This window comes from Larus michahellis, chromosome 1, assembly GCF_964199755.1.
Source record: "Larus michahellis chromosome 1, bLarMic1.1, whole genome shotgun sequence".
Taxonomy (NCBI): Eukaryota; Metazoa; Chordata; class Aves; order Charadriiformes; family Laridae; genus Larus; species Larus michahellis.
Genome location: NC_133896.1, coordinates 204,299,288 through 204,325,559, shown reverse-complemented (window position 1 = coordinate 204,325,559; position 26,272 = coordinate 204,299,288). Strand labels below are relative to the sequence as shown.

Sequence of the window (26,272 nt, the reverse complement as noted above, 5' to 3'; positions counted from 1 at the left end):
CCAGTTGTTTTAGCAAGTTGTAAGTTGGCAAGTTCTTTAATCCTCACTCTTGCATTTTGTGTTAAATACTGAGATTTTAATCTTAAGTTTATTTCTTTTCAACTTTCATGGCTTAATTTAATTTGTTTTATAGAAAATAATAGTATGTTGTTTACTAAGACATCCTCTCTAAGCAAACTCTTTCTCCAAACACAAAACTCTAAGGAAATACAGATTCAGATGTAATCTTCTGTCCTAATGGTAATCAAAACCAAAGGCAAGCATCATCTAAGCGTGTGGTTGCCATAGTACAGTTCTGTCTTTGCTATGGTTTCTTGTATCTGTTGCTGTTTCTTTGATCTGTAGGGAGATTTAAACAGAATGATAGCGTGGTGAACTGCTGGTCTTGTGGTCTTTGTCCATAATGTGGTTAGCAATATTGAATAATGCTTATTGGAAGCTTTTCTTATTTCCTCTATTATTTTTTTTTTCTCCTGTTGCTGTGATTTTTGAAAGGCTCCATATCTATGTTATTCTGTATGCAAAGAATGCCGGTTTTCTTTTGCATGCCAACCTGGATTTAACCTTATCTTCACAACTGTTACTGTAAAAGCTGTGTTCAGTTCTCTGTGTAGGTTTCTCTATGGTAGGTTTCTCTACAGTTTCTTTAAGGGCTACAAAGCTGGTGAGGGGTCTGGAGGACAAACCTTATGAAGAACGACTGAGGGAGCTGGGGTTGTTTAGCCTGGAGAAGAGGAGGCTGGGGGGAGACCTCATCACCCTCTACAACTACCTGAAAGGAGGTTGTAGAGAGATGGGGGCTGACCTCTTCTCCCTGGTGACAAGTGATAGGACGAGAGGAAACGGGTTCAAGTTATGTCAGGGGAGGTTTAGATTGGATATTAGGAGACATTTTTTCACTGAAAGGGTTATTAAACATTGGAATAGGCTGCCCAGGGAGGTGGTGGATTCACCATCCCTGGAGGTGTTTAAAAAAAGGGTAGATGGGGCACTTAGGGACATGGTTTAGAAGTGGCTTTTGTCAGGGTAGGCTAAAGGTTGGACTCGATGATCTTAAAGGTCCCTTCCAACCTCAGCAATTCTATGATTCTATACTATAGGGTATAGGGTTCTCTATGTAGGTTTCGAGGTTCTACCTTAGAAAATGGTCTCTTTCAAAATCACCATTCTTCCAATAGGTGTAGAAAGTAAATAGGTGCATAGAGGTAGCAAGTAGTACAGCTGTCCAGAATTCCCTTGTTCAAACTATGATATTGGGTTAGGAATTACCAACCAATAGTTTTGACTTGTATGCTTTTTCAATATCTTCATTGGAATCTTGCATGATACTAGTTAAAAAACCCAAAATAACACAAACACCCACACCCTGAAGAAAAAACACCCCAAAACAAGAACACCATCAATCCACCCTTTTAATTTAAGCTGCCACTTGAAAAATTCAAGATCGTGTTGATCTTCATACGTGACTGATGTGCTTTAAAAGTTCATAGAGAAGTAAATAGAAGAACATGTAAGGAGTGCTTGTTTTGTCTTCTGAGTAACAACCTGCCTGTTTGCAGATCTTCATACCTGTTGTGGTAAAAGCTGTGCTCAGTGATGTATACAGATGCTATACAAGTTGGTTGGATAGTGTCTGTAAATTTAAGCTTCGTAATTCAATTTTTAACACTTGAAAAAGAAAAAACTTACAACACTTCACCAAAGCAGAATTAGACTCGCTTGTGTCACATTTAAAAAAACCAATAACACATGTTAACTAAAAGAAGCTTGTTTTCCTAGGAAAGGTTGGGGAGTTGTGTTGTGGAAGTAGAGAGGCGGTTTGAAGAACTTTGCACTGCTGCGTCTCAGTGTCTTCGGCTTTTCTGGTGTTCACGGCAACGTGAGGTGGCCTGTGGCTTGTGAGCGGTCAGCAGAAATTGGGAAGGACTGAAACAGCTGTCGTTGCAGAAAGCGGGCTGGAAATTAAAATAGAGACCACCTAGGTATCACAGATCATGAAGGAAAGCAGCATCCATACATCTCCTTGTGGTCATGCTGCATCCTAGGATTTCTGCTTCTCTGATCCTTCTTACTCAACAGGAGGACAGATAGCTGGTTGAGTCAAAATGTATTACTAAGGAAGCTTTTTGGGATTTTGTAGGTGCTTGAAGTAATATGGACTGGACTTCAAAGTGGTTATTTTGCTTCTCTTAATGTTTTCCTTATGTTTTATAACTATGGATAAGGTGTGAAGTTTGTATCTCACTGCTGCTTCTTTGGTTAAATCAGGAGGAGTGAAAATTTCCCTCTCCTCTACCCTTATCTCTGCTGTAGGTAACCGAAGCCTCATAGTTTGAGTTTGTGAAGTTTAAGGCGTTGAGAGGTAACGTTTTATGGTTAGGCTGCTTTAGATGAGTGGTTGGAGGTTATTCAATCTTCCGAAAGTTCTGTAGTGCCTGCCAGATGAAAGCCATGTCTGTACGTGCTCCACAGCATAAAGAGGAAGACCGCCCTTCTCTTTGCCTAAGGTTTGGTAGCTTCAGTCTCACAAGCCTGTGTCCTATTTCGTGGGGAGTGACTTCTGAGTCTGAACTCAGTAGCTTGACAGGGGGATTGATGTGCTTGGTAATAATATAAATGTGACAATACTTGCTCCTGTTGTGGGTAGTTGCTTGAAGAAATACAAAACAAGTGTGTGAAATTGAGTACCACATCGATTTCTGTTTCTCAGAGGCAGTTGCTGTTGAATTCCAGGTAAAGAAATGTAATAATGTGGGGAGAGACTGAAAAATATTTCCAGGTACAGCACTGTTCTTCCTAGGTATTGTAAGGTATAAGCAAGGGGGAGAAAAAAAGACCACAACCCCCCTAGAAAAGCAGTAATGCTTGTTATAGCTAACGTGACTGGAAAATGGATTATAACCTTTTTTTTGTTCAACTGGTACTTTACCCCACCACAATAAAGTAGTCCTGTCTTTAGACTGCTTCTGTAGTGAATATACTGTGCTTGCATTCACCGGCTTATCGAGTTGAAATTAAAAAGGAAATTATAGTTACAAATGAAGGAACTTTACATTTGATGATTTGTAACACTCCAAAGGTCAAAGGAAATGTGTTTGTCTTGGTTACAGTAAGAGACTGTAAGTGCTTTAATCCTGAGTTACTGAGGTTTACATACTCAATCTAAACTATTGACTTTAAAAATTGTATTAATAAGAAAAAATTGCATATTAGAATAGCAAAATTTACTGATATTTGTTTCTGATGCCCTTTTTTTTTCAGAAAAAAATTAAAATGAAAAAATAGTAAATCTCATATCTGAAGCTTGTCAGTATCTTCACTTAGAAAACCTTTGTCGTAGATTCAGCTAAGAATATCAGATCTTCTAAGCTAGAAAACAAAAGCCTGCTTCTTCTTGAGAAAAATAGAAAAGAACTTCCATGTTAGCTGTATTGTTTCTGATTATATATTAAAATGTTTGAATTTCCTGTGCTTCTAAGAGCTAGTTTTTATTCTAACTCATTAAATAATCCGGCAAACCATCTGGCATGTGCATGTGCAAAGGGAAGAAGAAATTTAGGCTTTTGATTAGTAACAATAGAAAATCCCCCAACCCTGCAGCTGAGCTTACGTTTTATGAAATTTTTTTAAACTCTTGTGACTTTTATAATGCTTAACTGTTATATACTATTTTAAAGAGACTGATTATCACTCTGATCTTGTTTGATCAGCGTAACTATTGCCATATCTTCATAGAAGAAAAGGTGAGACTTGAGGGCATGTTTTTATTTGGCATAGGGCAAAATGTATGCGTCGGTGAGCTCCTCTTCTCATTGACGGGGAACCGTACTTGCACTGGCTGGTGCCTTCGCTTCTGTTACCAACTTGAGTTAAACCACTGAATCCCTTTGATATATAAAAGCAACATGAAAACCTGTGCCCAGATCCTTTGTGCCCACTTTGTTCAGACTGACGGCTTATTGGATGGTGTAATGTCAAGGTGTAATTTCTTTGAGGGCTACAAAGATGATCAAGGGAATGGAGCACCTCTCTTATGAGGAAAGGCTGAGAGACCTGGGGCTGTTTAGCCTGGAGAAGACTGAGAGGGGATCTCATCAATGCTTATAAATACTTGAAAGGGTGGGTGTCAAGAGGATGGGACCAGACTCTCTTCAGTGGTGCCCAGTGACAGGACATGGGGCAATGGGCACAAACTGGAACACAAGAAATTCCACCTAAACATGAGGAGGAACTTCTTTACTTTGAGGGTGGCAGAGCACTGGCACAGGCTGCCCAGAGAGGTGGTGAAGTCTCAGTCTCTGGAGACATTCAAAACCTGCCTGGATGCGTTCCTGTGCAACCTGCTCTAGGTGACCCTGCTCTGGCAGAGGGGTTGGACTAGATGATCTCCAGAGGTCCCTTCCAACCCCTGCCATTCTGTGATTCTGTAATACCGCTTTAGAAATGGATTATACTGAGGTAGATCTTAGTTGAGCAGGTTTTGATACACAGTGTTTTCTGAGTCAGCTGGTCAGCGTGGGGAGCCACTACACCCTCTCAGCTCGTTCTAAAATGCCCAGGCCCATGTCTTGCTCTGGTGTTATGTGCAAGGTCTGATTGTCAGCAGAAACCCTCTGTTCACTCATGTCTGCTGATGTGACAGTGCTTCTGCCTGCAAAGCCTGTGACCCCAGATTTCAGCTGTTTACTGAGCAGTTAGAGAGGACTTATGGCTCCTGCCACAGCTGTATTCTTTGCAGCGCTTGAGGTTAACAGATGGAGGAGATCTTTTGGCAGCCTCCAGCAGCTGGTGTTGTCTGCTGGTGTGTTGAACTCATTGTGAAGAAAAGAGAGGAGGCCATGGAGAATGAGGGTTAAATGCCAGCCTGCTGCTTGTAAATTGTCAGGTATCTCCTAGTACAAAAGATGAAAATGGCATCTGAGTAAGCAGAATGGCTTGAAAATGCAGGGAACTGGGGGTTGGCACTGAAGATTAGGAAAGCCTGAGGTCTGCTGTCTGTGGGTGTTCCGCTTCTTACAATGGATGAATCAGACACCTGATGTTTCAATATAGCTGTTCAAATGTGGGGTCAAAGCAGACAGGCAATGGCAATAGAAATTTATTTGGGTGAGGGGGGTCTCAGGGGTAGCGTGGGTGAGGCAGGAAGCCACGTTCAAGATAGAGTGTCAGCAACTGGAGCAGGAATTAAGGGGAGAGGCTCTTGAGATGTGGAGGGAGAGACTTAGGTGACAGAAGAGAGACTTTAGGACTATAAAGGACTTCAGAACAATGTGGGAGGGGTCCCCAGGAGATAACCAAAGCAGCGTTTATGGGACCCCACGGTAGCCCCAGGACTGTATGTGACCAATGGCTAACCTGCCTCACTCTTCTCCTGGACCATGTAGCCTCCTTCCCCCCTGGGACAGGGAGGCCGTGTGAGGAACCACTGCACTGACCCACCCAGCTTCCCTCCTGGACTGCACCACTTCTCCCGCTGAACAGTGAAGTCATGTAGTTTGTAAAATTGTGCCTGCATCTTTGTTTAAGATGTTTTGGTGTCTGAGCCCATTTGGTCTCCATGCTGTTAGTATGGTTTTAAACTATGACCATCAGTCAGGAGACTGTGTCGAAGCTGAGGGAGCTTTGATAGCCATCGGCTCTGGAGTGTGTTCAGTTTAGTAAAGCGATGAAAGAATCCTAATAAAAACCACAGTTTAATTGTCCATGGGTTGTGTAGAGTTTTATACTAACACTCTTTCCTGTATGTTTTTTAAAATTCTGATCTCTTACCTTTCCTTAACGCTGCATACTGTAAATCTGACAAATTCATACACTGATCTTATACTATGCTTTTTTAGGTGTATAGTGGGGAAATTTAGCTTCCTATTTCTTCCCTCTTCCTCTTGTTAAAATTAAAGATTAAAAAAAAGATTAAACCAAAAAGGTTTAATCCAAAAGGAAGTGGTGAGAGGAAATGTTGTGGTAGTGACAAGTACCATCCTACCACCTTGAAGGAGATCTCTCTTTAAATTCTTCCTCTGCGCAGTTCCTGTTGTTCTACAGGAATATTTTGCAGTAAGGGTTTTATGCTTATGCAGACTCTCGAACCATTTGTGTTTGTGGGATAAACAATGGGAGTGAGGGAAGAAGCGCAGCTTTCTGCGCTATTAAAGGTGTGCCTGAGACTCGTTAGTAGTAGCTGCCCAATCCAACAAAAATTGTATGACAATACTGAGGACATAAGTGCTGCTACAGTTACTATTTTCTATAATAGATATGGTCATTACTTGATAACACAGCGCAGTAGCTGTCACAAGCCATTTTTCCTGTTAGGAAGACTGTAATTTTTCTCTTTTATAGTTCATATTTCAGTGCATTAGCGTGCTGATCATAATGACAGTGACTTTCTGAGTTAATTTTTTTTTTGCTTCCTTTTATAGTGGATTTGGTATAGAACATGAAAGTGATTAAAATGACTAAAATAAAAAAGAAAAAGTGAAAGAAGTTAAGTTTTTCCTTTTTCTCCGTGGTTGCTTTGACCACTTTCTATTATTTATCAGAAGTTTAGACAGTTTAATGACTGTTTTTCAGGGGCTTTTTCATGAGTAACAGAGCTTTGCAGTCTTTACGAGATGATGAATGAGTTGTGGGGTCTTCTCCTGGGGAATCTCCACGTATTCCTGCGGAACATCTTTTGCTATAAAATGCTTCCTGCAATAGCAGTTACTGCTTAAAACGTTGTCTGTGTGTATTGTGTCTGGACGCATATGTCCTTTATTCTTGAAAGGAGAGATCTCAGAAAAAGAGCTGGAGGTCGGGAATCTCCATGTTCTTTGGTTCCATGATGTTACCACCAGATGAGTGGCTCTGTGAAACCTATGCGGGCCATCTCTGGATGTGACAATTCATTTTCCACTGCATTTTATGGAAGTAATTATAATGGTTCTGCCAGAGTTGCAAACTATCTCCAAAATGCAAAAATACTCTGAATGATGAATCCTCAATCTCTGTCAAAAATAGAAGTGACCTCTTCACCTCTTCTTTCTAACAGCATGATTGTGCACACAAAAAATAAACATAACTTCAGCATCTGTGCATTTATTAGTTTCTCTGGTGTCTTCACCACTTCGTTTCGCTACAACTTTTTTCCTATGATGCTAATAACTTTTGTGATTCTAAATGTTATTTAATGCTAAGTTGGATAGACAACCCCTAGCACTGATGTTCTGCACCCTGGTGGGACTGCAAGAAAGTTATGAAATAGGAACGTTCTTGCATGGCCACTTGTGCCCTTCATTGCCACAGAAATCACTCAAACTGGTGTGCTGTGGTGCCTGGGGACAATGGGATGACAAGGGAGATGAAAGTGGTGTCTGATCACTTACAGCTAATGGCTTCGGTCAGTTATACTGGATTTCTTGTCTGACGAGGCTTGCTAACAGCGTAAGCTGGTGAATCTAGTGTCCTTGTCCCAAAAAGGTGAGTGAGATTTGAAGTAAATGACTTCCTCATGATATGGCTTGCTTAAAACACTTCTATGAAAAAGACTGTTAGCTAATTTTTACTGGAAACTACTCTGACTGTTGTGTTTTAGGAATTATGTTTTAATACATATAATTGATTTTAAGAAAGTTTGAAGCATATATTTTGTGACTAGAAAAAAAAACATAAGAAATCTCATTTTCTTTCATACAGAATGCATCAAAATCAAAGATGAAGAAAAAACCAACTAAAACCCAAGAAGCCAAAAAAATCTTGAAAAAGAAATTTAAAGTCAACACAAAAATAGTCTTTACTGAAGATGGAGAGGTAAGATCAGCTCAAAATAACTGTATTTTTGTGGGAACTGAATTTGTAGTTTCTATAAAGACAGAAATACTTCATATCTATATAAAAAAGATACGCTTTTCAAAAGTGTGTGGTCTTCGTAGTTGGTTTAAGTTTTGCAAAACTGTTCAGCTTCCATTTAGAATTCAATTCCACTGAGGGAAAAAAGAGAATGCTGAGCGCTGACCTCTGCTCACCTTTATATCTGTGAAATACTTGTATGAGAGCTGTTAGTGGATGTACAGAACTGTACCTCTTTTCTGCCTATTATCTTTGGTGGAATCAAGAGCCTATTTTTTCTTTACAGAAATATAAACCAATTTTCCTGTGGGCGTTTGCCAAAGCTCCCCCAAGTCTTGAGTTAAAGTAGTGGAATTAAAAGAAGTCCCTGGTTTTCTTTCCAGCATTCACTATTTCTAGATTAAAAGTTTTGTTAGGAAAGCTAAGGAATTACCGAATTTTCACCTACTGGTGCTGATGTAGCAGTGCATTGAAATTTGGAGTAATTTAATTGGATCTTTTAATAGCCCCTGGAAAAATATATTGATTTTATACTGAAAGGAACTATTGTGGATGATAGTCACTCTAGGGTTTCACTGTGGTGATAACCTCACTAGCAAGTCTCCATGCTCCATAAACTTTTCAAAGATTTGATTTCACAGCTTCAGATGCTGTGTACGTTGTTTTTCCATTTCCAGCATTAGGAAAAAAGTAGCACTTTTTTTCTTACTCTAGATTACTTTCAGTAAAGCAGAAACTGAAAGAGAGGTCACCTTTACAAATATATAATTTGCTTTTGTGACCAAATAAAATAAAGCATTTTATATTACAGGTGAAGGGACTATAGCCATATAATTACTATGTTAGACAAAATTTAAAAGGTTTTAGAGGTTGCCCCATTGACTGGAAATTACATCTTCAGATATTTTTAGATATTCAAAAGCTGTTGTCTCATCATAAAATATGTATGCAAATGTTTTATGTATCTATGCAATGAAGCAAAAAGGAGTGAGGATGGAGAAAAAAAATTAGCACAAAGAGTATAGTTGGAAAAGTAGCACAGTAGAGAAGGGGTGGCTTATTTAAGGAAACATAGACTTTGCATCTATGGATGTTGTTCCTGCTTTTTTTCTGAGCTATCTAAAACGGCTTTAAAGTTTTACTATTCTACTCCACATGTTTCTCTTTAATAAAATAAAACTCCTTTCAGAAATGTATCTTTCTAGAAAATACAAGTACACACATCCATTTTACAAAAGGAGGTAGAAGCAGCTGGTTGGCTTTATCAGTATCCAGGTTAATAACACCCTGTGTTTGGTTTTGCATTTGGATCTGAAAGACATTCTATATTTTCTGACATATAGTTTCTTTTTAAGAGTTACTACTGTACCAATCCATAAGCAAGAATTATTTTGCAAAGACTGCCCCCAGATGATATCCGCTCATACCACAAGTTATAAGTTATTAGGTCATAAGATAGGTGGGGATATTTTTGGTGAATGTGTTGCCTTTGTCTTTGCTTTAGGGTTTAAGAGAAGCTGGATGAGTTCAGTGTGTCATCCACAAGTCAAACTTGAATCGTCAAACACTTCCAATCTGTTTTTCATACAATAACCAATAAACCCCTCCACATCTGTTCTCCTTGCTTCCCCCAAAACGTGAACCCACAGTCGTGTTTTTTTATATACTGTGTGATGAAGGCTTGTCTCATCTTTTCTCTCAGTTAATACATTGGAATATTGATTGTTTACATGAAAACATACTATTTAGATTTAGTAATTGTTTGTTCTGTTGCATATGTTTTGGAGAGTCATTTCTTGAAAGCAAGTGTCATTTTTCTCCCAAAATGACTAGCAGGATTATAAATTATCTGTTCCATTAGGAAAAGAGAGAAAAAAAGGGGAAGAAGTTCAAGTGAATCCATTGAACAGTAGTACGGTGTAATGGAGACATTATTTTCAAATAGTCATTCTTGACTGAATGTGATGTTAAATAAGGTATCCAAGTTTGTATCATGCAGAGGTTTTGTTTGTTTGTTTCCTTTGTAAATGGCCTTTTTATTTAGCCTAGAAAAATAATGTGTAATTAAGGCATCAAAACTTTGATGTGTAAAAAAATTATTCTAACCATTATTTTCTTTGTTGACACGTATAATTCAGTTAGTGCAGCAGTGGCCACCTGTGCAAAAGTCCAGTTTGGCAAAAGCAGATGAGGAAGATGATGCCAGTGGTATCAACTTAGATAAAGCGAAAGAGATCCTACGGGAAGAAGACAAATTTGACAAAGAAGAATACAGGAAGAAAGTAAAGGAAAAACATAGGGTAAGTTGATTTCTACCTCAAGTTGAGTGTCTTTGAAATATCTTCAGACTACCACTTGCTCAACGTTCAATACTACATTTCAGGTAGGCAAAAGTGCTTTTTGCATCGGTGTTAGCAGGGGTGTCAGAATTTATTTCATGAATTGTTCAAATAGTGTCATATAATTTTGTCTGTAATATGAAAACTTCAGGATCTTCAGTCTGGCTTCTCTCTGGCATTTTTTATGCCTTTAGATTGCAGACCATAAGTTTGCAAACTGCTTCTGTATTATTTGTCATGGACCAAAGTGGGAGTTTTCTGACCATGTCACGTACTAGTCATATGGAACACAGCTGGATGTCTTTGAGTTCAGGTATAGTTCTGTTAGTCAGCGTGAGAAGGGTTTGGATTTCTCCAGGTACCGGATAAATGCGAGATCCCCGGACTACTTGTTATTAAAGGCCTGCTTTATACACAAAGCTTCTCATTTCCGAAGCATAAAAAAGTGTTGTTTTATTGCCCTGCTCTTCAAATGCTGACTTTATCCGGTTTGACTTTATCCACTGATTGCTAGTGATTAGTGCTAGGCGTTCTAATGTTTGTTAGGGTTTGTATTTGAACAAAATAATTTGGAGGGGATTTGTGAAGGCTTCAAGTTACATTTGGGCACTGAAGTATCCCAGCTAAAGTCAAAGCATACTTCACACATTGAATTTGAAAGTCTACTCCTATATTCCTGTTGTAGCCATTTGACATCTACAAAACATCTCATCTCTTCTTTAGCGAAGTGTTGCATATGAAAGTAGCTGCAAAGAAACAGTGTTTTCGTGCTCTGTAGGTGAAATCATAGTCAATTTAACAGAAAGCAATGCTGTAAGACCTCAAGGGTGCAGGGGAGGAGAGACTGATTTACGACTTTCCAATCAATCTGCTATTCACTAGCAAATTCATATACTTTGAGTGATGCTGTTGTATGTTTGACATCAGTCTTCAACGATTAAATACTTCATCAGTTGATCTGTTAACACAGCTTCATCATTACAATTCCAAGGAGAACAAATGACATTGATCAGATTTTTTGTCTGCATTAAAAAAAAATATTTAATCTCTGGAGGTACTATGAAAAGAGAATGCCTGTTTTCAGAAGTGAGGCAGGCAAAATGAACAGGGCTGGCCACATCATCAATATCATGGGATTTTTTGTAATTATGGGAAGTGTCAAGTTTCTTGTAACCAACCTTTCTGCCTGAGTGTTTTTCACATTGTACCTAATTATTATCCTTTATGAAATGAAATAAAAGAAATGAATGGTAGTATGTCAAAAAGAAGGAAATATATTAAAAAAAAAAAAAGAAATACTTCTGATTGAGGTACTGTGAAATGTGTGTCTAGTTTTTAGGGCTGCCTTACTGCATTCAGTCATTGCATGATCGTTCAGATTTTTTATTTGTGGCTTAACAATTTGAGGTGAAACATACTTCATATGGTAAATTCTCTGTACATGACGAAGCATTAAGTTTCCTCATTGTCATTCGATTTTTGAAATGGTCCTATAAACAGCTTAGTATCCTAATACCCAAATATCGAGGAGATGAAACTTGAAAGGGAAGAAGGGCCATGAAGATGATAGGTGGGAGTTCAGGATTTACTTTGGTAGAACCTCATTTGCCTCCCCATCGTCTCACTAACCTTGTGGTTAAAGATGATTGATCCTCCGCCCTCACTTCAGAAGGCGTTCAAGTTTGAGATACCAATTCATTTTACGTATTCATTAATACAGGCTATATAAACTAAGGCTAACACACAGATTGAATGTATTTCTGTTACTCTGCCTTACTACTAAGTCATCCTTTATGTCTGGGATTCTTGACAGTCAGCTGTTGCTGCTTTGGAAATTGCTGTAATAGTTGGGGAAATATGTCAAGTCCTGCTCTTGTCTCATCCAGGCAGAAACAAGCACTACCTCCTTTTTCTTGGGTCGTGCTAACCTGGTCTAGTGATCAGAAGATCTTCCAGTGACCCATGAAGAAGCTACATTGTTACTGTGTGGGGCAGATATTATTCAATTTTTTTCTTAACAGAAAATGTGTAATTACTTAAATTCACACTATAGGGAGAAGTTCTATGGCATAATTTAAAAATCATAGATAAGTGTCATAATAAACATTATTTTAGCCATTTCAGCCATTGGTTTCTTCCTAATATTTTTTTGGAATTTATTGCATTGTCAGTGGGGCAAGTCATCAGTCCTTCAGTAATGAAAGAATGCTAGGGAGAAATTTGTACCACCTCACAGTAAAAAGGAATCATGTGGCCACTTTCACAGTGACTTCCTAATGGTATTTAAAAATTCTCCCATCTCATAGGGTTTCCCTTCCCAAAAGATAACATAATCACTCAGCAGCAGATACTTAGTTGAGTTCGAATCTTTGGCTGGCATCTCAGTGATGTGAAGGAAGAACTACCCAAGTCCATGTATCGTGTCTGTACTGCAGATGCCTGATCAGGTCCCCAACTGTTGTCTGAATTTGCTATTAGAGGTTTGGTTGTGTATGTAAGCCTGTTGGGCTGGTGGTATAAGTTTATTTCTTAGCCTCATTTGGAGGGAGAGGATGAAACTTAAAAGAGATTCAAGCGTGTTACCCACAAAGGGTATGAAAGCAACAAAAAGACTGGGAGACCTTCTTATCTTATTTTCATGACTTCAGATTTTGTGTAAGTACGGGTGTCTTAGTGCCCCTTCTTGTGTCATTGAAAGAGGACCTTTTGAAAGTCACATACTTTCATCCCATCTTAGACATCCCCTCACTGGCATTCAGCGTGCCCTGTTCATACGAAGTTCATACAAAGTCTTAATTAAATCTGTGGCTTGTGACTGTCACTGCTTCCTTTAAAATCCTCCGTACTTCACTATCAGCCAAAATGCATCATGGCATAGCATGAACTCTGTCATCCGACCTTTCCTTTCTGCAGTAATGCTGATTATTTCATTCCCATCTTTGTTTTAATTTCATTCCCGCAAGCAGACTGCTGTAGATCTTTGTCCATTTGATGTCTTTTCTAACAGCAGATGTGACAACTCTCTGTTTCTTGGTTTTACACCTTGGTTACTGAATTCTCCTACAGCTGTCTCCTTCCTAGCTTTTTGAAAAAGCCGTGGTTAAATTTTTCTTCTCTGCTTTTGCTTCAGATCTGTTCCAGATCTCTGCTTAACTTTTTCATCAATTTAACTTTCTTCTGTTCCTTTACATTCAGCAAGTTTCAAATGTCTGTATCTTGATTCATATTTCCTCCTCTTAATTTCTTCCTGCTGCGGCTGATGTTTGGTGCAGTTTCCTGGTTTGTATGTTTGGCAGTTTTTATTTTTTTTTTTTTCTTTAAAGCAACTTTTGAAGCATGCTAAATCTATTGAAGTTGTTGTATAGGTAGATTAGAGAACCACTAGAGACAAACGCATTTTCATTCTGTATAAACCGAATGTAGCAGTCTGCTACGTGGTTAGGTACGTCAGTAACCGAAAAGTCCTCTGAAGCTGAATGTATGCTAGGAGCTGAAGTCTCTACACTGGCTTTATAATGGTGACTTTTATAATTTGGTGAATTTATAATTTATGGAAGGCTAAGAAAGCATATGTTATTTTATCCATTTTTTTTCTATATTGCACATGGGTTGAGATTTTGATTTAGGTTGTGAGTAGATGTAGAAAAAAGCAATGTTTTTGTAAAACTTTAAATTTTATGGGTCATCTTCCACTGAGAAATCCCTCTCATGTTTTCTTCAGTATAGTCTTGAACATTAAAGGTAGTTGGGGGGAAAAATGAACTTTTAAAAATCAAAACTTGGACAAAATAACTTTTTTTTTTTTTGGTGAATATGGCCTGTGAGCTTAATATGAACTTTCCTTGTGAAACAGTTTCTGATGAAGAGCAAAACTATTCAGAAAGTATCCACAGGCCATTACTTTTAAATCCATTTGTGAATTTCATTTAAGTGAGCACAGTTTTCAATATGATCAGAAAAATGTTTTGGTGCATTCATGAGATGCTTGGATTAGATGAGATGTGTGTTACAGTGCCTTAAGGCTTGAGGAAACTTGCAAAGCATCTATGCTATAATTAGGTTTTCTTCATGAGTCTCACATTTTGCTATCCTCTCCTTCCTCTGCGAATGGGGAAAAAATTGAAAATCAGATGGATAAAAATAAATAAAATCTGAGGTATAATTGTGATGTAATTAATACTTATTGAAGTTTTGGAAGGAAAGTAAGTTTTAGCAGTTGAGCACAAGGGAAAGGGCAGTAACACTGATCAAGATTACGTGAAAAGAATTCTGCATTAATGGGTATTTAATGACAGCCCAGCGAGAGGTTTAGGTTTGAGCTCTTTTGAAATATGTAAAAGGTTATAAACAACAATAAAGGGAGAAGTGAATAAAGTATTCAGAACATGTTTTCGCACTCCATTTTTCAAGTTAGGGGGAAAATAGAGGCAGAGAGGGATTCATCTCACTTCTTAATAACCTCTCTTTCTGTATGCTAACCTAAGCTCAGAAAAAAGCCCATTGGTGCTGAAGGGAAAATGAATAGGAGCCTTATTTCTACCTCACTTTCAGGCAAGTAAGATACGCTCTGAACTTGGGATGATCAATGTGAGAAGAGGGCTAGAAGTATTTTTTTAAATTGTATTTTATTTTATTTGGGTGGTATTAGTAGCAAACAAACTGAGGCTGTCTTCAGGGGCCTGATACTGCAAGGTGCAGGTTGTTCTTCCCTGGAAGAAGTTAAACCACCATGGGTGTAGAGGTGTGACAGCAGTTAGACCTTGGGTCACAGGGGGATCTTTCAGAAGATCCTGGGAGGAAGCTATTTTGTGGCCCTTGTGCTAATGAAATGGTGCTGATTTGTACCACCTGAAGTCCAAAGTTGTGTGGTCTCTTAGTTTTGCTCATATTGTTCTTCATTCAGTAGAAAATATAGAACTATTTTAGAAACCGCATTGAAACAGAGTACCTCTGTTTGGTTTGTCTCCTGCTGCCTAAATGCATTTGTTAACGGGAGAGTGGATAGTTTTAATGAGGGGCACACACTGTGGTATTTCACCCTTTGTTTATTTTCTCTCCCAAATATTACTACTTAAGTAACTCTTTCCAAGGCTGAAAGAGGAAATTCTTTATACCAGACTTTATGGAAAGACTCTTATAAAATAAAAACCTTCCAGTTTCAGGAAGAGTATACTTACCCACATGAATTTATTCAATAACTCTCTGACTAAAATTCATTCTTGAAAATGGAAGATTGCAGACTGGTAAGGGAAGCCAAATCCCTTGGATTTCAACCCGGGAGGTTTCTCCTGCAGGTCTGGGAGATGGAGGCTGCCGCTCTTCCAGGTTACAGACCCGGCCCCAGCAAGGCTGCAGGTGTGCCGCACGCACAGTACACACGTGGGTAGCCACAGGGATGAGAGAGGCGGAAAAGATGAACGCAGGCAGTACGCACATAACTGTGAACAGCACAAGCAGCACAAGCCTATACCTTCTTGTTGGCTGATCAGGGTTGATGTTTGGTAGCAGAACTATGAACACCCTCACTCCCTTGATTCACAAGCATACTCACATTCACTGATCCCTTAAATAATAGCCTGGGCCCTAAATATGTCCAATATCCATGCTCACACCGCAGGGGCCTTACACAGTCACTGTCCTTGACTTTGGGTTTTTCCAGATGCTGACATTCTGGACAGTCTAACAGTGCCCTTCCAAACATTCCGTAATAAGTTTGTTCTTTCCCATGAGACTGATAAACGTAGATAACCCTGCTTCTCGTGTTCTTATCAGTTAAGAAGTTCTGTGTGAAGCTTCTCAAGGTTGTGCTTGTGTGGTTCCTTTAGTGTTCATCTATCAGTGACTCAGGAGTTCAAGTCTCTTGTCACTGTCTGCCTTACTACTCATTAAGGTTTAGTGTATTTGGTGTTCAGTTTATTACTTTTTCTCCTTCTCATCTGTGTCTCACTGTTAACAGGATATCCTTACAAACCATATTATTGCATTCAAGGTATCCCTAGAGAGACCATCCAGGTAGATTTAAACATGGAATTCAAAAGGAGTATTTTCTAATAATTTTTGCATTTGTATACAGGGGAAAGAGCAGAAGAGAGACTGTAACTTTATTAATTTTATATTAATTCACATATAGTTCTTTAGAATCTGGAAAGGATGCTTCCTCTAAGGAAGAAAAATGGAGTTATACTAGGGATGAAATAACAGCCTCTACTGAGTTGAGAGCTAATGCTTAAAAAGCACAAAGTTTTCTGGGGGCATTTAGGGAAAAAAAAGGTACTATACAGGATACCTAGCATGCGTGGAGAGAGTACTTGGAGAGCTAAGGTCACCTCATGGTGACTTAAAATCTGTATAAATTGAATTGATCCAATGAAAGATGCACTCGATGTAGGAATTCGAAAAAAAACCCACATAAATTTAGTTATCAAGGAAGAATTCTTTTCCTTTGCAATCTGCAGTTGGCCAAAGGTTAAAATCAACTTGAGTTTATTTTTAAAAGCAGTCATGCTAGTAATTTTAACTAGTAGGAGAAGAACAGAGTGACCAAATCTGTTAAGATTTCAGCTGATATTTGTAGTGGATTATTTTTCCTTTATGTATCTCGTGCCACACTGCATTGTCACCTTTGGCAGCCCCCCTCCAACTGGAGCTTTAGGCTCTGTCTCCCTCCCAGTCCTGCTTTTGCAGATCATTTCTATTGATGACAGGGTAGTTATGCTTTAAACATGCTTGGTTTATAGTTTTATAACATAATGCTAAAAGTACTTGTAGCGTGCTGTAATCATTGAAGACTGTGTATAACAGTTCCTGGTGAGGCCACAACTGGAATACTGCATCCAGTTTTGGGCTCCCCAGTTCAAGAGGGACAGGGAACTACTGGAGCAAGTCCAGCGAAGGGCAACTAAGATGATTATGGGACTGGAGCATCTCCCTTATGAGGGAAGGCTGAGAGAGCTGGGACTCTTTAGCCTGGAGAAGAGAAGGCTGAGGGGAGACCTTATTATGGCATACAAGTATCTGAAGGGTGGGTTGAAGGAGGATGGTGCCAGACTCTTTTCATTGGTTCCCAGTGACAGGACGAGGGGCAATGGGCACAAGTTAGAACATAGGAAGTTCCGTTCAAATACGCGGAAAAACTTCTTTACAGTGAGGGTGACAGAGCACTGGAACAGGCTGCCCAGGGAGGGTGTGGAGTCCCCTTCTCTGGAGATTTTCAAGACCCGCCTGGATGCAGCCCTGAGTAATGTGCTCTGGGCAATCCTGCTCTAGCAGGGGAGTTGGACTAGATGATCTCTAGAGGTCCCTTCCAACTCTGAAGTTTCTGTGATTCTGTGATTCTGTTCCAGAAACAGAAAAGACCCCCCAGGGTTTTTCTTAATTTTATCAAATTTTTACTCATGATTAAAAAAATAATATGCAATTAATAAAAAGAAAAATAGATGCTGTACAGCGCAAACCATTATTATGCTGGAAGATAAATGCATCCATGAAAAATAGTATTTGTAGTTTGAAATCAATCAATACATGAATTCTGAAAAGAGATTGGATCATATTTCAAAGAAATAATCTGAAGGGGAAAAAAAAATCTCCGTATTGAGATTTTTTGCGGTATTATACTTTTTATTAAGTAAAGCTCTTGAATAGTCCTTCACTTTGAGGTGAAATTTGACAGATTTCAGTGTAATTGTACAGTTGGTTTAATGTGGTGCTGGGTGAGGATGATAAAATTCTCTCACGTAAAGAGCGTGCCAGCGTAGGAGCAAAATGTAAAGGGAAGAGGTTGCTGCTCAGAGGAGCATTTAGCTAAACTGCAAAGAAGAAAAGTATTAGAGATGGAGAGATGTGTAAAATAAATCAAGAGAGTATTACTTTGTTACAAAGCCTATCTGAGCCCTTTCATAGCTATTGTATGCAGGCAATGCTGCTGTTGTGTTCCAGGTGCAGAGCTGTTAAGATAAGGGGAATGGACACTGACAAGTGGGTTGACAGGCATCCCTTTTCAGTCTTAGCAGCAGCAGCATCCCTCCGACCTCACTGTGCTGCTGGCTTCAACAGCTGGATCAGCAACACTTAAAGCTTCAAGTGCCCTTGAATGTTTTCTAAGAGTTTTCCAGCTTAATCAGAGTTCTTAGCCTCATCTCGTTGATAGGAAAAATAAGAAAATGAAATAACTGCGAGTAGATTGGTTGTATACACCCTCTTCCAAAAATACAGCTGTGGATGGAGGCTGAGGAAGTGCAGGTTTAACTTGACTTCAGCTAAGGTGGAGTTGCAGCTTCCATGCCAGGCTGCTTGTCCTGACAGAGGATGTAATGGCATAACTGCCCCAAATGCTGACCTCTATCTGTCACGGGTCCTTGGGGCAACCTGGCAGCTTCTGATGGGAGCTGCACCCTTCGCCTACTGAGGTCTGGGGTCCTGCTGGGTACGTGGATGGGCAGGCACAGGTAGCTGTGGGGGTTTCTGCCCTCTCTCAGATCTGGCATATGGGACCTGGGTGGTTCCTTAAGAGCAACTGCAGTAAGACAGCTCAAGAGTCTGTGACCTGTCTTGATTATGAATTCCCACTCTTATATGGTATCATCCCTTCAAAACCAAAAGCAGTAACAGAACAGTTTGCAGATGACACCAAACTAGGTGGGAGTGTTGATCTGCTTGAGGGTAGGTAGGCTCTACAGAGGGACCTGGACAGGCTGGATCGATGGGCCAAGGCCAACTGTATGAGGTTTAATAAGGCCAAGTGCCGGGTCCTGCATTTTGGTCACAACAACCCCAAGCAACGTGACAGGCTTGGGGAAGAGTGGCTGGAAAGCTGCCCAGCAGAAAAGGACCTGGGGGTGCTGGTGGATGGCCAGCTTAACATGAGGCAGCAGTGTGCCCAGGTGGCCAAGGTGGCCAACAGCGTTCTGGCTTGTATCAGGAATAGCGTGGCCAGCAGGAGTAGGGAAGCGATCGTGCCTCTGTACTCGGCACTGGTGAGGCCTCACCTCGAGTACTGTGTCCAGTTCTGGGCCTCTCTGTACAAGAGGGACATTGAAGTGCTGGAGCGTGTCCAGAGGAGAGCTACGAGGCTGGTGAGGGGTCTGGAGACCAGGTCATATGAGGAGAGGCTGAGGGAGCTGGGCATGTTTAGCTTGGAGAAGAGGAGGCTGAGGGGAGACCTCATTGCCCTCTACAACTACCTGAAAGGAGGTTGGAGAGAGGTGGGTGTTGGCCTCTTCTCCCAAGTGAATAATGACAGGACCAGAGGAAATGGTCTGAAGTTGTGGCAGGGGAGGTTTAGATTAGATATGAGGAAGAATTACTTTACTGACAGAGTGGTCAGGCACTGGAACAGCCTGCCCAGGGAGGTGGTTGAGTCGCCATCCCTAGAGGTGTTTAAGAAACGTCTAGATGTGGCACTTCAGGGCATGCTCTAGTGGCAGGGATTGTAGGTTGGGTTTTTTGTGTGTATGGTTGGACTTGATCTCAAAGGTCCCTTCCAACCATGAAGATTCTATGATTCTATGAATCGGATGAAGTGCATTTTCATTGGCCTTTTTCCTCTACTTTTCTCTAGAAAGTGCTAATGTGTTTTGCACTGCAATTCCCATTGACTTTGACATTAAGATTTTAGTTTACAGCTTAAAATGTTACTTTTAAACACCATTAACTAACTTACTTCCTAATGTAATTATGTCAAAAGTGTTTTTTGAGTAATTAAAGTTACATTTACCTCTGTCTCTGTGTGTGTTTGTGTGTGTATATACAAGGCGGGATGAAAGGGTCTGTAAATTCATTTGAAAGAATCCCTTTGATTTCTGTAGGTTCAGAATCTGGCTCAGATGCCATTTGCACACAGAGAAGATGGTTACTGCAATGCCTCTGTATTTTAATTACTGTGATTTAACACCTCTTTCTCGTTGGAAGTCTGTTTGTCAGAAACAAACCGTATATATACACGTGTCCTACCGTGTGTCCCTTTCCTCCTTGGTCGATGAACATCCCAAATCGCTTTTGTGACACTATATATATATATATTTATTTATTTATTTATATAAAAAATATAGGTATGTTTAAACCAGATGGCTTACCAACTTTTAAAAAATGTCTATCCTTAAAACATGTTCACTGTGTTCAGATGTCAAATGATAAAGGAATAATTTTCAGTTTTGTCAACTGTTTTCCTGTGTTGGTTTCGTTCTAACAATGTCCTTTTAAGGGTCAGTTTCTGCTAGTTTGCGTTTTCTTTTTTTAACCGAGAATGCCTTTAACTGAACTGCCTCTGAGACTTTTTCCAGTGCTTGTTTCATGTTTAAGGTTGTCACTGTGCTGTCTTTTCACGTGCTTTTGATGCCGCACTTTTCCGGTGTTGTCTTAAATAGGTCATACTAGAGCGATGTGTTTCAGTTTCCCTACCTATAGAGTAAACATCAGCTCTACAGATGAAGTTTACATCATTATGTTTATATAGTTTGTTGCTCGAAGAGGTTATTTAATAGATTTCTAAAACAAAATTTTAAGAGAATAAAAAACCCCAGAAAACAAACACAAAATAATCAAAAAGCTTTTGCTTTTTTCCCTAAAGGTATTAAAATTTGTTTGTTTAGTAGTAACCGATTTTGTACTTAATTTCCAGATTTTAAAAAAAAAATAATTCAAAGAAATACTAATAAGTTGATTCAATTTTATCTTTCAGTTGGGATTGTTGGTTTGTTTTGGTGGTGGGAGCGTTCCTTGCATGTAGATTATTTGCTACTCTCTATGACAAGACAAATATTAAACTACATAGCAATAGAAAATTTAGCAATGGCCAAAAAGTGACTGCTGAAACAGAATTTTCTTCTTAAGCATGTATTCAGTCCTCCCCCATTCTGTTTATTTTTAAGTAATTAATAAATAGTTCTCACTAATTCTAGTTTTTCTTCCATCCACCTGTGCAGAGCAAAACCACCATGGAAGAGGGCACAGTCTGATTCTGTGTTGGCTCGTGTGTGTAGATTGTGTAGCTAGAACTTAGTATCTTGCTTTATGGGCTGGTGCCCTATTATTAGAGCTGGATTTTCAGATACTAAACTGCTTGCAAGCTGAACAGTTAATAATAACAATAATAAAAACGTATTTTGCGTGGAAGCAGCACAGACTTGGTGTGAAATCCGAGAGGAGACAAACGTAGGATACCACAGTGCCAATTATTAAGTTTCTTTTCAAAGCACATTTGTGCTTTAAAATTTGGGTGGAAACCAGCTCTCGAATACGATGATGCCTGTATATAAGAGATGCTATGGATTTTTGAACAGCTGTGTGTGTATATTGTGCAGCACAGCTGACTGTCCCTAACTACGTCCCACTAAAATAACAAGAGATAGTAAAATACCAAGAAATTATACCAGGTACTGGTATCAACTGAGATGTAATTGCAAATAACAGAAAGATTTTTCCAGGCAACAGAGAGATTTGTTCCAAAAAAACCTTGGCCATCTCTAAGAACTGTTGTGTGGAGACCATTACCTCAGCTGTTAAATAGAATGGGTTCATAGCTCCAAATTACCGCATCAGTACGTAAAGGATCAATTATTGAAAGTGCAGCATTAAAGTCTTTGATCAAAACCTGCGGGAGTTCTTGAGCATTTAAATAAAAAGACTGCACGTGTCTCAGACAAACGTGAAATTTTTACAGGAAATAGGTTTGCCATAGGCTTTTTTAATGCCCTAAATGTGCTATAAGATGCATCAGTTGTATTCAGTGAAACTGTTTCTCGCCTTTAGGTAAGCAAATAGAATAGGTCAGTCAAATTTTAAAATTGCTGGATTTTCTTCTTTTATAACTAAAAACTTGGGTTTTAACCTGACTATGTATGCAGCTTTCACATGTTCCTAACCTCACGAACTAGAGAGAGCTGCCATGCTATTACTTTTTTCTTTTTTTTTTTTTTTTTGCCTCAACTTGAGAGCATGGAATGTAAATGTTAGAATATTTCTTTTTAATAAGTGTGTTGGAGTCTTGAGGGAGAAGTAAAAGGCATATGAGGTTTTGTTTTAAAACCCAACAGTGAAAGAAAGAGGAAATATGAGTGTGAAAAGAAGCCAGTGGCAGAATTCTTAACTTACGACCAGTGAGTAGCTTTTCCATATATTAGAAGGAGCTTTATCCATGTTTTTGGCTCCTCGTTAGGCAGAGCTGGTTCTGCTGTTTGGTTCTAGTGCAGGAAAGGTAGAAGGGTTCAATAACCATAACTGTTCTTTGTTTAGTTGAAAGCCAAATGATTTAGTCATATTACTTGATGATGACTAAATACTTTCATCCTTGTGATTACTGAGGTTACTAACCATTCTTGAGATTGCTTGGGTTTGTTCTAAAAGGGCTGGAAGCACTTCCGTAGAAGTTAAGCAACATCAAATTATTGCATTGATTTTTTTTTTTTTTTGGTTAAACTTCGTTCTCATCCTCGGTGTTGATAGCCTGGAAAGGACATGACGAGATCTTTCAGCTGTGAAGAAGGTGCTGTATGGGTGCAAAGGAGAGCTATTCAATATAAATGCAGAAGAAAATATGGATGCTTGACTTGACCATTGCATATGAAAGAGTATTTAATCAGATTGTGATGTTTTAGAGCTTTATCTTGACAGTCTCATGGTGCCATGTTACAAAGTTATTCTATAACAGTGTCAGCCAGCGATATATATAATTAAGTATTCATATCTCGAAGCATAATCTTTTGTTTTCCTGCCCTAGTAAATTGGATATTTCATCTCTAAATTATGTGCTATTTTTACAGGTAATGATTTATAGCCTGATAGATCAGTGACAAAATCTGGCATTCTTATTGTGTTACACTTTAGGTGTTTTCCAAGAAAATCCAGACTTTTCTGGTTTTTCCTGCGTGTGAAAACCTAATGTTGGACGGCTTAGTAGTTCCAGATGTTTACAGACTTACCCATAGAGGAACAGAATCTATTCACGTGAAATAAATCAATATCAAACTGTTTGGCTGGTTCAACTTTTCCACATTTTATTACTTTTTACAGCTGTCTTACAGTACCTCATCCATGTGTGTTCTGCATGGGGCCACATTTCTTCTTAGCAGTAATGTGAGAATGAATGACATCGTACTTAAAATACTCATCGGAGTCTTTGGAGGTCTGTGTTTCTGGCTGTGCTGTAGCATTTCTTTGTAACCTAACGCAAGGTAGTTAATTTCTGGGTTTTATGCGGTCATATAAAAGGGTAGTGGAGTGGTTGGAGTGTATTAGCTGTGCTCCTGAAGGCTGTCTTGCAGCGTGAAACACAGTGGAAGCGAGCCTGATTAGGACATTGGCTTTGGAAATGCGTTCCTAACTCCAACTCAGTGCCAATGTAGATGCGCCCTATGCAAAATTTGCTTTTGTTTTTCATTGACAAGGAACCAAATCCCCTCCTCTCTCTCCCTCAAAAAAAAAATAAAAATAAAAAGGTCTTGACAGCATCTCCTGTTCATTGCTGCTCTGTCTTGGTTTTCTTTTGTACTCCTGATTTCAGTCTCTGCACCTGTTAACTTTAGAATCTCTTTGTGTCTTTACCGTTCTTCAGAGACCTATGTATATTATTCTGTCTGGCGTACCCGTCTTCTATGGCATTATGTCAATCTCCTGCTTTCATAGCTGTCTTTTCAGTGCTCTGTTGTAAATCCCTTGAGCAGGAACTTTTCTCCTATATTGGCGTAAGCCTATGGCTGTAGTTAAGACACTGTCTTTTCATAAATCATAGAATTTTTCTATCTAAAATCTTCTGGACTATCCAATTTAAAAGCTGCTTTATCCTGCTTTGTAATATCTGGCGTGTTACTTTCTGGCTCTGTTCTCTTTCACTTTTTTTTATGACACATACCAGATAAATGGCTCAAAAGAAACTGAATTTAGACACCAATTTTGAAAATCTTGGCGGCTGTTTTCTCCTTTTCCCAGGTTTTCACTCAAACGTGCTGCTTTTCCAAGCAACGTTGTGTGGTACCTACCAATATGCTTTGGTAGCATCATTGTGATGCTTTGGCACCAGGACTGCTGGAGTCGTAGCTTTCTCCTTACCGCCATGAGTGAGCTGAAATATGACTCGTCTTCAGCCTCCTCTGTGCTGAGGTGCTGTCCCTGGACTGATGTTAAAGTAATGTCCCCTTTTATGGGGACTCGGTTCTAAATGTGCTGACGCAGGAATGGCCTATATTGCTCAAAGAAACTGGGAGAGTTGTATTCCGGAAACATTTTTATGCTAGCATAAAAAAGTTTTGACACAGTTGTCATGAGTATCACTAAGACAAAAGAAAAAGAGGGAGCAGTGTGATTTTTCTAAAGGACGTATGGCCTCACCTGAATTTCTGTCCTTACCTCATCAAATAGATAATTTAAAGGATGTTCAATTGCAAGGACCTGACAGAGTCTAAATTAGAGATAATCCGTCAGTTGGTTTAAAAATAAACCCAAGAAGAACAACAAACAAGAAGCAATAAATGTCAATTGAATTAAAAATTGAACTTTTGTATGCTCAGAAATCTGGCAGGCAGCTTTGTATGAATTTTGTCATTGCATTTTGCTCATTTTCCCATAGCAGAATCCCTTTGGTGGAGGGATCTTAATGTTATGGTTCTCTGAATTGATGCAATTACTAAGGAAATGCTATTGTAGAGTGTTTGTTAATAATGGAGATATGAAAGCTAGGGAGAACACATTTTAGCTTTCGCTCCCCGGTTGCTTTAGCAATTCTGAAGTTAAGAAAATTATCATTTTAGTTTGTTAAAGGGATTGCATTTCATATTAAGCCAGTGAGAAATAAGAAAAGTTGGATCTCAGTGCCGTTTTAACTACCGTGTTTTAGAGACAAATACTAACTTTGACAAAATACTTAGCTGCATCATTCCTTTAAGAGTAACAAATCTCGGTGAAGGTAAAATGTGAGTTTGAATCATTCTCGTAGTTTTACTTCCTTAAAGAGCAAGAAAAATGAGTAATATCTCAGTCAGATCTTTTTATTTATCTTTTTTCATCAGGAATACATAGGGTGAATACCACCAATATGTCGTGTGTGTGTTAAATTTGAGCCACATCGATATTTTTAATCTTAAAATATTAAACGAAAAAAAACCCACCCAGGAGTTTGCTTTAAAACTGTGTATCTTGTTTGTTTTAGGAGAAAAGGCTAAAAGAAAAAGCGGCAAGGAGAGAAGCGAGGAATAAGAACGCACAGGTAAGGATTTTTGTTGTTTTGATCAAACTACTGATTGTGGGTTTGAAACTGTTTTTTAATTATTTTATTCCTTTCTTTAATAAGCAATATTGTGGTTAGTGACTGTTTAAAGGCATTTTCCCTTTGCTTGTCTTTTCTTACTCCCTTGCTCTGATGTGGAAGGATACTGAGAAGCCATGAATATGTGTGTGTATGTATAAATATATAAAATGTATGGAAGCCTTTTGGACTTGCAGCCTCTTTATTCTGTATATCAAGTGAGTTGCAATTTCAGCTACAGCACTGATGCCATTATTTTTTTCTGTCTGAATATTTGGTCATGTTTATAACTTACAGGCAGTGAGATTATTTTTTTTTTTTTGGTCAAATCTCATTTAAGCCTGTTTCTGCTGAACCTTTTCTTTAAACAGCAAGTATTTACATTGATGTTTATTCCTTCCACTTGTTAGACCCACAGATAAAACCTTTGCTATCCTTTTCTTTATATGCACATTACTAATTTCCTAGAGGCTGCTCTAGTTTTTGATATTACTTGGTTTGTGATGAACTAAGATTTCATTCATTTGCAATGATTTTCCCGAATATGGACAGAGTAATGTGTGTCATTTCTCATGCTGCAGCTCCTTATGCTACACATGGATAGATCTTGGTAGTTCTTGGCAGTTAGCAAATATCTTACTCCCTTGAGAAAATCGATAATGTTCTTTGTCTGATTTTTGCAAGCTGGCTGTGCGCTGGGAGGCTTAAGTATAGGAAGATGCTTCATTCTGTAGTTCTGAAGTGGAAAGTAATTACAGTTTAAGATGAAAAGCCTAGTTATACTAAGTATTAAGTATGATTCTGTCTTCAGAGATGGCAAGCTATCAGAGCTGTTGGCATCGTGACTCCCCAATCAAGCAATAGAAATTTTCTG

At 39.0% G+C, this 26,272-nt stretch overlaps 1 protein-coding gene across 1 annotated transcript in view; it reads left to right on the top strand.

Annotated features, from left to right (window-relative positions):
• DDX10 (DEAD-box helicase 10) overlaps positions 1 to 26,272 on the top strand; it is a 193,869-nt gene that overhangs the window by 107,313 nt on the left and 60,284 nt on the right. The window contains exons 14-16 of the mRNA XM_074570042.1: positions 7,675 to 7,788; positions 9,966 to 10,127; positions 25,303 to 25,359. Coding sequence (XP_074426143.1) covers positions 7,675 to 7,788; positions 9,966 to 10,127; positions 25,303 to 25,359 — 333 coding nt within the window. The remainder of the gene's footprint in view (positions 1 to 7,674; positions 7,789 to 9,965; positions 10,128 to 25,302; positions 25,360 to 26,272) is intronic.